This window comes from Dendropsophus ebraccatus, chromosome 1 (assembly GCF_027789765.1).
Source record: "Dendropsophus ebraccatus isolate aDenEbr1 chromosome 1, aDenEbr1.pat, whole genome shotgun sequence".
Lineage (NCBI taxonomy): Eukaryota > Metazoa > Chordata > Amphibia > Anura > Hylidae > Dendropsophus > Dendropsophus ebraccatus.
The window spans coordinates 90,151,269-90,163,881 of NC_091454.1; the positions used below are offsets into that span (position 1 = coordinate 90,151,269).

The window sequence follows — 12,613 nt, forward strand, 5'->3', positions numbered from 1 at the left end:
TTTAAAGCTTAACAGTAGACACCCCCCAATGAAGCTAACGCAACACCAACATGCCCACAGTGTCGTTTGTTTCACCCCAGCTCAGCTGCATCCATACAGTCCTTTAACGCAGCTGGGTCATGTGACTACCAGAAAATAGTGTTTTGATGTTTAACAGGGAGGGTTCTGTCCTGTGTCAGCTGACTTATGGTCTTAGTAAGACAAGTTATTTACAATGTCACATTTAATAAATTCTCATGATACACATCCTCTGCACCTAAATAATCTTTTTTTTACATTGCCAAATACATGTATACAGGTTTTGTGGGCTATTAAGGTCTGATCGGCACAATGCCGACACTGTGTCACTTATCGGTGACTGATGGCCTATCCTGAAGATAAATCTGAATAGGCCCAGAAAACCCCTTTTTTACTGTTGGGTATAAAGTGTGTGGCAAAAGATTTGCGCATATCAAAAACAAAACAAAAAATATATATTTTTTTGCATTTATGGTAAAAAGCAAAGTACACTGTATTTATATGTGCAGCATATATGACAGGTTACAAAATAAGAATGGTATAATGCAAAATGTGTTTAATTTTAAAGTTGTAAGTTTAAAGGAACATTGTACAATAAGATTACAATAAAGTTACAATGTATTACAACAACTTAATGGCTAAGCCTAGGACATTAATCGTTTAGTGTATGTGAAATAACAGTAACTTTATAGTTATAGTATTCTATAGCATACACTAGCAGAGTAAAACTATAGTTAAAATTGCAAAGTCCAATTACATAAATCAAAAATAAAAAAAGTAGTAATTTAGATAGCAACACAATAAGGCTGCAAAATAATACATCTTTTTATTCCCACAGAACATGAATGCAGATGTACACGTTGAAGTACAATGGGCTGTCTTTATCGTTTTTTTTTTACTAAAATGGGAATGTTACCATTGTCATTGTTAGCTATGCACCACAATAATGGGAAGCAAGCAAAAGCTAGTAACTGACATTAGTTCTTAACCTAGTTGTGAAATATGGTTTATTTTCAATAAATTTTCAAATGAAAACAAAAAAATCTTTTTAAATATACCACATATGTTCTTAATGTCTTCTGGACAAGACTGGCCATTCATATAAATGTTTTGTACACATTTTTAGGAAATAAAACTATAAACATACAAAAGACTTTAAAAAATTAAAGGAGTATTTCCATCTCATAAAGTTAACCCCCATCCACAGCATGGGGGTAATAAACAGAAACATGGGGGTCTGACTGTTGGGACCCCACAGATTGAGAATTGTGACAAAATTCTCCAGAATGAATTGTGAATACCACACATGCATGACTAACGCTGACTGCACATGTGAAGTGTGCACAAAGTATTTGGGAGAACTATTTTGCCCTCTTCTCAAAATCTGTGGTAGTCTCGGCACAAGGACCTCCTCATACCTTATTACCCCACTGTCCTGTGGAAAGGTGATAACTTCAGGACATGGGAATACCCCTTTAAGTATACGGTAGAAAGCAGACCTCATAAGTGCCATGTTGCCTTATTTACAAAACATCTGTGCATCATATGTATATGAGAGCGCATTCCCAATTTAGCTTTAGATGCCTACCAGCCTCTGATGGACTAGCAGCTCTCCTTAATTATCATAAATAGAAAAGTTTTGCCTGGACTGGTGAGGAAGACTTATGATACTTATAGTTACCATACAGGTTTTGTGCATGTTTACACTATTCTAAAATGTAGCACATAGCTATGCTATTACTTTGTGGTCAGTGAGTGCCTTACTGTGGCCCACCCGTCAATGACAACATTGAAGAGGGCCCAGGGCTGGTTTAGCACTGCAATCCCTTACTAGAGTTCTTCCTGCACACCTGTTCTGTTAGACACAAATCGTGCAGAGGGCACTGTAGCAGCACCTCATTCATTTAGGCAATTTAAATGTTAACTGTAAGGGGCTAGTTTAAGGTGTACCTCCAGGAGTGGGGGTGAGATTTGTGAGACGTTGTGCAGCATTTTTCTAATTTAGATCTATTTTGTATGTTCCTGAGAAACCATTAAACACATTGCAAATAACTATCCCTTATGGGAGAAAAGCTTCTCCCTGTGTCTCCATAGCTCCTGCCCAAGACCCAGTATAATGTAATGCCCTAGAGAACAGCGCTGCACAATTGTGTGTATAGTTAGATAGAAATGGCTAACAAAGCAGCAGTAGAGGTAAACTTTAAACTAAATTTTATGCCAACTGCTTAAATTGACCCTACATCCCTTACAGCATGCAAAATGAATTTCACATTTCTTACCACTTCCACACATTTCATCTGAAGAAAGGACCATTTAATGTCAGAAGTCTGATTACCAGGTAGCAGAGCTGTTAAAGGGGTTATCCAGGTTAAGAAAAACATAGCCGCTTTCTCAAAAAAAAACCCAAATAGCACCGAACCTTTCCCCAGGCTGACTATGATACTATAACTCAGCTTTATTCGCCGTCATGGAGCTGCAATACCACACATAACCTGGGGACATGCATGATGCAGTTTTTGAAAGAAAGCACCTTTGGTTAGCTAATCATCGTAGCTCCTCTAAACTTTACAAGACCCATGTTTTTCTATGTATATGGGTGTTCTGTGTAGGTGTCATGTTAAGAAAAAATGTAAATGCAATTAGTCTTATTTAATTCCGCAAATACTTTGTTTAAAAAAATAAAGGGGAAAAAAGAAATCCTTAATGAATTGAAAAATGTTTAAATTGACAATTGCTCATGCAGTTTTTACCCAACTTATCAGGGTTAAGTGAGAAGGTGACTAAAACATGAAACCTATACTAAATTATTTATGATTAATGTATTTGATGGCTGCTATTGGCCAAACAGATATATATAAAAAAAAAAAACAACAATACAAGGTACCATTGTTTTCAAACAATACAAGGTACCATGGGTACAGATCTGTTTTTATAGATTAAGAGAAATGTTAGTTACAGGAGTTGAGCTTATTTTTCTATAACCTACATCCTGGTGCTTAATGTCATAAGTAGAGTGAATTTACAATAATAAAGTGAAGCCCTTTGTTATCTCTGCAATCCTCTTATCAGCCTTCTGCCTTTTAACTCACTGCCGCTCCTCGCCAGGGGCTTGGAAAGCTGGATCCAGTCCTGGGAAACTAGGAGAAGTTTCCCAGGACTGGATCCAGATTTTCCTAGCACACAGGGGGAAGCGGCATGGAGCAGCAGTCAGTTAAAAGGCAGCAGGCTGATAAGCAGATTGCAGAGATAAAGGGCTTTGTTAGTACTGTAAATGTACCAATGTATTTTGAAAATTACTATCATAATCAAAAATACAGCAATAGTTTCACCTCAAAATTTTGCATCCAAAAACACAGCTGAAAACAAACGTGTGTACATGGCCTTTACTGTTAAATGTTTATGGCATTTTTGAGATTTATTTAAAATCCTTTTATGTTGGGCTCACACATAGTCAAGTAAAAGCAATAAAAAAAAACTGCAGTTTTTGAAAAGAAAATTATATACATATACACACTATATTATTTAGTGTTCTATACTTCCATACCTGCATTTAAAAATATAAGTGTAATCTCTATAAAAATATATATATTTTGTGTGCACTTTTGACTGTACTTGATAAAACTTGAATGCAAAAAAATACCTATTGGTTTACAGGAGAGATGAGCAAATGAGCAAGCTTGGGTTCATGTAAACCCAAGGGTGCGGCATTTGATTATTGGTGGATGCAAAAGTTGGATGCAGCCCTTGGGAGTCCTTGAAAACATGGATACAGCCTATGACTTTTACAGGCAACCTTACTGCTGCATCCAACTTTTGCAGCCACCAGTAATCAAAAGTCACATGCTCGGGTAGCACAAAGAACCCAAGCTAGCCTGATATTTGCTCATCTCTAGTCAGCAGCTTTTCCAGTGTTGACTCCTGGCATCTACTTTGTATTGTCATAGAATGCATGATTATGTAATGCCTCATGCTAATGGGAAAAAAACACCATTCTGTAGGTCTAAAGGTGGATTCATGCATGCAGTTTTTAGTGCATTCTTGCAGCCACAGAAGGTGATACAACAGACGGGAGTCAGTCATTCCTTTTCCTTCTCTTTGAATCAACAATGGACTTTAGCTAGGAGAAGTGTAAGTGTAAATTCAGCTTTAGACTGGGTATACAGATGTAGGTATTCTGTGACAGAAGGCAAGCACCATGCCAGTGTGGAATATAAAAAACAAACTAACACACAAGGTTTAAAAAAAAAAACAAAAAAAAAAAACGTTCTGGTATTTACAAGTTTTCAATGTTACTGATGGTTCCCCATAGCTAAAAGATGAGCCCTGCTTTACAAGGGCCCTGCTTTGTACTGCAGAATGTCAGGACATTCATAGCAGCTAAGGATAAGCCATTAATTTTAAGTGATTAAATAACATTTAGACTAGATTCAAGCATACCGTATGTGCAGCAGATTTCATACTGCGAGTTTGCAGCAAAATCCGCTCCGGATACCTCAGTGTCATTTCGCTGCGAGTATGTAAATGCCGGCCCCCTTAAACCCCCGCTTCCCAGAGCATACTGTACCTGGTCCACGCTCCATCTGCATCTGAGGCTCCCAGCAGTCCCAACAAGCCAATCTGTGACTGGGGCGGGCTGTGCACTGATCGGCTGTGTGGGACCTACGGGGACCGGGAGCCTCAGATGCAGTCAGAGCACGGACCAGGTAAAGTATGGTCCGGGAGGCGGCAGGTTACATACTCAAAATGGGATAACAATCCTACTGCGGGTTTGGAATCACAGTGAAAATGACAGAAAAGGTATGCGCAGTGGATTTCGCCACAAACTCTCAATGTGAAATCTGCAGCGGATACGGTATGTGTGTTTCTAAGCTTTCAAGTTATTGAAGGAAGTTATGAAAAGGTGTAAAAAAAAAAAGAAAAAAAATTCCAACAGCAGCTAATACAGTGCCTGTCCTTTCTTATAGTGTGCTAAAAAAAAAAAAAAAAAAAACTGTACTGTAACTGTTATCTATGAGCTTCAAAGATGACTTTTGTAGTTTTATAGTTTGATAGGAGACCTATCCCAAAAACACTAGCCTACCCTAAGAATTTATTCTCTAAAAGTAAATTAACAAAAATAAAACCCCACACACAAACAACTATATGGGTCTTGAAACCATACCATTTTATACATAACCCAACTCCCTGCAGTCAAAGTGGGGGCCAAACTTTCTGGTATGGACCAAAAATGGCTTTCATACCTAGGGCCTTCCCGTTACAGTACCACAACCCCCAAAGGGCCCTATTACACAGAGCGATAATTGGCTGATTCGACAGATAATTGCTCCATGTAAAATGCTATAAACAGCACATTTAGTCAGAAAGAGCCTGCCATAATTAGCAAGACTTTATAATGTAAATTGCCAGTGGTGGAATGTCAGGCATATTATGGGGAGGCACTGTACATGAAGTGGATTTATCTTTTTCGAAGACAATCAGGTAAAGTAATCCTGGCGATAGGCGTGCTAAGAATAAAAAGTAACAACTCACCTGTTCCTAGAATGCCATTTGTTAATAGATAATTTTCATTGCAAACAGTACATACACTGAATATAAAGGACATAATATTAATCTTACCCTTCAATACGCCAGCCAAAAATTATCCTGGAATTCTCAAGATGTGTCCTACAGATTTTATGTTTCTATGTTTACTGCAAATACTGACAAAGTTACACTTTCCTTTACTCATAAGCCTAAGTCTGTGCCTATAAGTACTTACCAATACACCAATGTTTTAGAATGATTTTTTTTTTTTTTTTAAACAGATTGTTTCATGTTGCAGAGCTTATCTCCTCCATCATTCAGCCTATGATATACCCACCTGCTTAGCGGTGACGATACTCTCTCTCTCTGTCTCTTTCTCTGTCACGATCACGTTCCCGATCGCGATGCCTTTCTCGCTCACGGCTTCTTTCTCGGTAATAGTCATCATGCCGATCTCTGCTGCGAGATTTGTGACGCCTGCTTTTTTCTCGTGACCTACTGTGGTCCCTTTCTCTCGAACGCTCACGTCTTCTAAAGGAAATCACTCAATTAATTTCCCTTAAAACAACCTCTCCCATTACAAAGTAGTCTTTCCCAAACCACAAATGAAAAATATATTCTAGAGGCTGGTCTCCACTACAAGAAAAGCTGCTAAAGTCTGTGAAGTCTCAGATGATCTTCAAATTAAGGAGACTTAGGCTTGTTATGAAATTAATTGCTCCTTTTCTCCTAAATCAAAAGTCTTACAAGATGAAGTTATTATGCAGCCTTTAGTATTCAGCCATGTTTAGGCAAATAGACACTAGGAGAGAAAAAAACCATTCCTTAATGGCCAGTGCATAAGTTGAAACATACAAATGAGCCTCTTGCATTATAGTGTACTTTGTGCTTTCCTACACTAACAAGTGTATACCAATCAAGACAGAACACATTACCTAGACCCTGAACCATACGATTTTGATTCAATTCCATGAAGACAATCCTGTAGAGAACTGATCAGCACTTTGCAACGATCATCGGCAGATACTTTGGATTGCTTAATTAAAGAAATAGCTGTTACCAAAGTTTCTATCGCGCTTCCATAATCACCTGTGTAACAGAAAACAAAAAAAAAAACATTAAAAAAAAAATGCATATTCTGACCACTTCTGTGTTTTCCAACTTGTATATTTTATTGTAAAAATTGCAAAGGGGAACACACAAATTGACCATTACATAGCCGATGTTAGATGTATGTGATCCTCATGCAGCAGTCCCATTTAAAACCACCACTAATTTGAACACAAGGGCATAAACAATGCTTATTCACTAATCCAGTTTTATTTAAGCGTAACCATAATTTCTACCTGGAGGCAGAAAATTCTGTTGCAGTGCAAGTTGAGAACAAAATTCATCCGGCAGCGCCATTGACTGCATTGAGATTGTATATAGTCAATGGTGCTGCCAGATGAATTCCACCCTCAGTGCACGCCCAAACAGATATGCCAGAGGCAGGATTTTACAGTGTATCCCGCTGTCAGCAAGAAATGATAGTTAGGCCCTATTACACCAAGAGATTTTTGCAGCCAAAGCGAGGAATGAATTTGAAAAGAGGAGCTATCCAGTCTTTCCTGGCTTCAGCTGCAAAAACCTGTCAGATAATCTGTCAGATCTGTTGGTGTAATAACACTTAAAGCCCAGTGATACAAGTCATCATTAGAAACTATTCGTAAACTTTAATTACAAGTTGCAGTATTGCTGTACATTTTTTTAAATCATGGTAAACCTGCAAACTCATGATGGCCTTGCAATGTATCCACATTTGACCACAGCCTTAATGCTCGAAGTCTGATTAGATTCCCTGATTAAGTTTGAAAAGCCGTTGAGTTTTCATGTAAACCTTGGCAGAGACTAATATTTAAAAGTAGAAGTCCGAGCAGACCTCTTTTTTTTTTCACCGTTCCGGTCCCTGCCCGCTTCCTGGTCTTAGTGGGGACCCAGGTTGTGACGTGCCTGGTCTGTCCAACCAGTCAGTGGCCAAGGCGGGACCCGACTGGCTAAGCGGACTTGAGGAGTCAGTCACAACCCAGCTCCCCACTCAGACCAGGAAGTGGCTGGGGACCAGATCGACGGTATGCAGCCACCAGCGCTGGAGCCAGAGAGGTGAGAGCATGTTGATTCTTTTATCCTCCTCAGAGGTCTGCAAGGACTTCTCCTTTAACTTGCTTATCAAAGTGAACCTAGTAAAAACAGTTTCTTAATTAAATGGGTCAAACAGTAATTAAGAATTGATGACATACCCTAAGGGTCCATTTACAAAGAAAGATTATCTGACAGATAATCTGCCAAAGATTTGAAGCCAAAGAGAGGAAAAATCTCAGGCTTTCCTTTATGACCTCTGACCTCTGTTTATAGTCTGTTTCTGGCTTTGGCTTCAAATCTTTGGCAGATAATCTGTCAGAATCTTTCTGTGTTAATGGACCCTTATGGCATCACTGTCAGACAGGTGAGAGCACAACTCTCATCACCCACATCACAATCAGATCGAAAGCTGTAGAAGTCTGGCAAGTACCATAACCCTCATTTTTTCGTTTACACTGCTTTGTAATGCACAATGCACAATTTACAGCAGCTAAGAAGAAGCCATCAATTCTAACTGATTAATAAATAACACTTTCAAATTATTGAGGGTAAATTATGAAAAGATCTCAAATAAAAACTTGTTTCCAATAGCAGCCAATCAGGGCAGCATAAACTAGTGAAATAAATGCTCAACCGATTGTTCTATTTCTTACATCATTTTGTTCAGCCGTTCTCCTATTATGCAGGAGAATAGGATTCTTGCCACACCCCTGCCCCCACCCTCCAGCTGCTGGTTGACAGGTGACTGCTTATACACAGCATGGATAGATAACTGCCAATCAGCAGCTGGTGGTGGAGTTTTCTGCTTCTTATGAATATTGAGGACTACTGGGCTCATGCACATAATGGAGAGGACTACTTATTGTCCATGTTATTCAGGAGGATATCTCTGAATCAGCTGCACAGAGCAATGTAAGGGATACAACATTCTGTTCAGCTTCTCTGTCACTAGTTAATGCTACACTTATATAGTACAGCATAAACCTGCTAACAGAGTCTCTTAAAAATATATACATACACTATATATTATACATATATACACACATATACATTATATACACACGCTACACTGTAATTGGTTACTATGGGCTAGAAGACACTTTTTGTAGTTTTATAAATGTGGCACAGTCTTCAACTACACATCTATGTTTAACTATGTAGCGACACCTGTTGTTCAAAAGATTAGACACAATTTAAGAGGCTATACTCTCTCCCCAGCCAACATCTGTACCAGATCTGGGCAGGCACATATGCTCACACTTTGTTTTGTAATACTCGTTACGCATGTCAAGTTACTTTTTCATACTCATGTTACTCATAAGCTGCTGAGGAATGGTACAGAGGAGCATGAAAATGATCTGTACAGCTCGATGTAATTTACACAGAAAGAACTAATAATTTGATGATCACTATTCTGTATTCATTTGTACATGCAAAAAATGACATTCTAAAATAACTACATGCTAAGAATGCCTGGATATTTATTTTATTACACTTTTTATTATTTAATATACCCGCACTGGCATCAGAAACTGCTCTTGAAATGGCACTGCTTGAAATTGCCCTGTTCCGATTCATTATTTCCTCAAATTCCGCTTCACTTAAGGGAGTTCTGACAGAATCCATGTCTCTGTAAGACACAACATGAATGCAGGTACATAAATACATAAATTAAAAATATAAATCTGTATGTTAGATATTTACTTTATTAACCTACCTTCCTGGTGGACCATAATCTACTCTGTCATATGGAGGAGGTCGTCCATATGGGTCAGACGATGGCGGTCCTCTGCTATCTGATGCAGGCATACCAGCATTTCCTGGTGGTGGGAAGAAGTTTGGATTCACATGTGGAGCTGGAGGAGGTCCACCTGGAGGGGGGCCTGCTAAGTGAGGTGGTGGTCCAAGTGCCATTGGGGGACCTGGAGGGCGTGGAGGAAATGGACCAGGTGGAGGAGGTGGACCTTGCTGAGGTGGTGGAGGACCAGGTGGAGGACCATAGACAGGTGGTGGTGGTCCCGGAGGGAGAGGGACCAGGGGAGGTTGACCATATGGCTGTCCTGGAAATAGTACTGGAGGAGGCGGCCGTTCACCCCTGTTTGGTGGTCCAGTCAATGGGGGAGGAAGTGGTTGTCCAGGTGGAGGGGGACCAGGTGGCCCTGGGGGACCAGGAGGACACATAGGTGGCCTTGGAGGAGTCATTCCTAGAATGAAAGCACATTTTACATTCACTATAAAGCAGCCTTCTCCTAATCGCATACAGTACAAGAAGTCTCAGTTTCAGGCTTAGTGGTGAGAATGAAAATTGCAAGATTTTAGAACCATTTTACGATCGAGATAGTAAAAAAGCCCTACATTTAAAGCGTAACTGTCATTTTTTTTTTTTATTGCAGAAATCAGTAGTATAAGCGATTTTAAGAAACTCTGTAATAGGTTTTATCAGCCAAAAAAGCCTCCTTCTGTACTCAAGAAGCAATTTCCCAGCCTCCCCCCCCCCCTGACTTCTTATCTGTGCATTATCAGGCAAACACGTCTTCATTACAGAGAAGCCAGTGAAGACGGGCTCTGCTCTCTCCATTCTATCCTTATGGAGGGGGGAGGGGCTGGGGAGATGAGGGAGCAGGAAGAGGTGACATGAAGGTCAGCTGTTTGTAGACTCTCTGGGCACCTAAAACGCTGGATTCTGGGGTCAGAAAGGTCAGTGCTTATCTATGAGCTTACTGAGAGAAGATTGCAGGGTGTTGTGCTGTGCAGGACTGCTCCGTGCTCAGTCACTCCTAACAGCTCCTCCCCTCTCCATAGCCACATAATGGAGACAGAAATCCTGCTGCTTCTGAAGTCAGGGGGGAGGCCGGGAGATCGCTTTTTCAGTCCAGAAGGAAACTCTTTTGGTTTATAAAACCTATTACAAAGTTACTTAAAATAGCTTGTACTGTTGATATCTAATGTTTTCAAACAAGTAACCCTGAAACGACAGTTACGCTTTAACCAATATGTATTTAATTTAACAGCTATTAAAGTTCAAATGGAAAACAAACCTACATTTAAATAGAAGCAGAAGGCTGGTTAATAAAAATAAAAAAAGAGAAAATATTACTTTACTGAAAGAGTATTAGATGCTTGGAACAATCTTCCTGTGGTTAATAAATACACAACAACAAAATGTTAACTTGCCTGGAATAAAAGTATACCTATTCTAATGCTACGTTTACACGGAACGATTATCGTGCGAATTCGCACGATAACGGTCAAATTCGAACGATAATCGTACGTGTAAACACAGCGAACGATCAACGATTGATCTTTCAACAGGTTCTCAAATTGTCGTTGACCGTTCGCAAAAAATTCGCAGATCGTTTCCATGTGAACAGTCGTTCGCCGATTTAACCAATGTGTGAGATAGGCTTAAGCGATCGCAAAACGAGTTTCCGTACGATATATCGTACCGTCTAAACACTGATCGTTATGGAAAAAAAAAAGTTACTCCGACATCGTTAATCGTACAATCAGGCGAATTATCGTTCGGTGTAAACGTAGCATAAGATACAGTAATAAGAAAGGAAATACTTAAGGGCGACTAGGTGGACCAAGTTGTCTTTTTCTGCTGACAATCTTCTAGGTTTCTAAAAGAATTATTTGGTTGCAGCACTTGTGTACATGCAATGAAAAATAATTTTGTCACTAATAAAATTACGTGGAAACTTACTTTCAGGTAAGTACATGAGAAATGTAACTGCCAAATGGGGCTTAAGTCTTTACAAGGATGTTTCATAATGGATATTCCTATAACACTTTTACGGACTAAAAGAAATCTGGTCTGTTGCGTAAAATAATCTACCTTTTGCACTTACCCGCAAAAGGTGGAGGAGGCCCTCCGGGTCCAGTAGGTCCGGGAAATCTGTCACCACCAGGACCTGCGGTTGGGAACCGGCCCCTGCCTCTGCCACCCGGTGGAAAAGGTAAGCGAGCATTGATACCAGGGGGGCCAGCCTTTCCTTCTCCAGACATTTGGCCAGCCTGTGTGGCTGCAACAATTAAAATACAACAAAAAGTATCTATACCTCAAAACAATGACAATGCTTTACAAATACAAGAGCTTTGCAGGTATAAAATTTGTGTCCAACAGTTGCCTCTGCAATGAGCCCAACTTTGTTATCCTGCGGTGCCTCCCACCATCAGTTTTCACTTCAGTAAAGCCAGCACTTCATTTGTTGAGCTACACTTTTTGTGGGCTGAAAAATTGTTGCTAATAAGAGCTAGGGAAGTCAAAAGAAATCACTCAAAGCTACATGCAGAAAATCCAGGCAGTAATGAGGCTTTGAAAGAATTATGACATAGCCCAGCCTGAGGAGGGTATCAATGGAGGTCCGAAGTTTTCCACACACCGATAAGCTTTTTGAACAGCCTGCAGGGATTGGGAGTGCTGCAGGCTCTTCATCATGGTGTGTTGCCACAGAGATTATCTGACAAATTATTAAAGCCAAAGCCAGGAATGTATTTGAAATCTCAGTCTTTCCTTTATGACCTGTTCTCTGTTTATAGTCTGTTCCTGGCTTTGGCTTCAAAAATCTGTCAGATAGTCTGTGTAAACGCACCATAATGTACATATGCTTCTACTCTGGTTTGTAATTAGCTGTAACATTGCAGCAGTGTAAACATTGACTGGGCTTCAGCATCACAGCAACTTACAACAGCTCATCAGAAAGGGTAGCTGATCACTCTTAGACCTCCACCAATCTAATACTGGAGGTCTATTTCAAGGGTAAGTCATCAATTGTTAAAGACTGAATAACCCCTTTAGTAGTCTGTACATGTCCTCTAAAAGCAGTAATTAAAGGGGTTTTCCAGGCTTAGAAAAACATGTCCGCTTTATTACACGAAAAGCACTCCTCCTCCTCCTCAGTTTGGGTGTGGTTTTGCACTCAGTTCCATTGAAGGTAATGGAGCTGAA

General features: G+C 39.8%; 1 protein-coding gene across 6 annotated transcripts in view; it reads right to left on the reverse strand.

Annotated features, from left to right (window-relative positions):
- Window positions 1-12,613, reverse strand: part of CPSF6 (cleavage and polyadenylation specific factor 6) — a 30,896-nt gene that overhangs the window by 4,425 nt on the left and 13,858 nt on the right. Inside the window, exons 5-9 of one of the 6 annotated variants that reach the window (XM_069974974.1) lie at window positions 11,514-11,687; window positions 9,380-9,866; window positions 9,177-9,292; window positions 6,477-6,630; window positions 5,879-6,069 (exon numbers count right to left, since the gene is read on the reverse strand). In XM_069974974.1, coding sequence (XP_069831075.1) covers window positions 5,883-6,069; window positions 6,477-6,630; window positions 9,177-9,292; window positions 9,380-9,866; window positions 11,514-11,687 — 1,118 coding nt within the window. In that variant the 3' untranslated portion in view covers window positions 5,879-5,882. Of the gene's footprint in view, window positions 1-5,878; window positions 6,073-6,476; window positions 6,631-9,176; window positions 9,293-9,379; window positions 9,867-11,513; window positions 11,691-12,613 lie in introns of all 6 variants that reach the window. The other 5 variants (XM_069974966.1, XM_069974981.1, XM_069974957.1 and 2 more) reach the window with 5 other exon arrangements.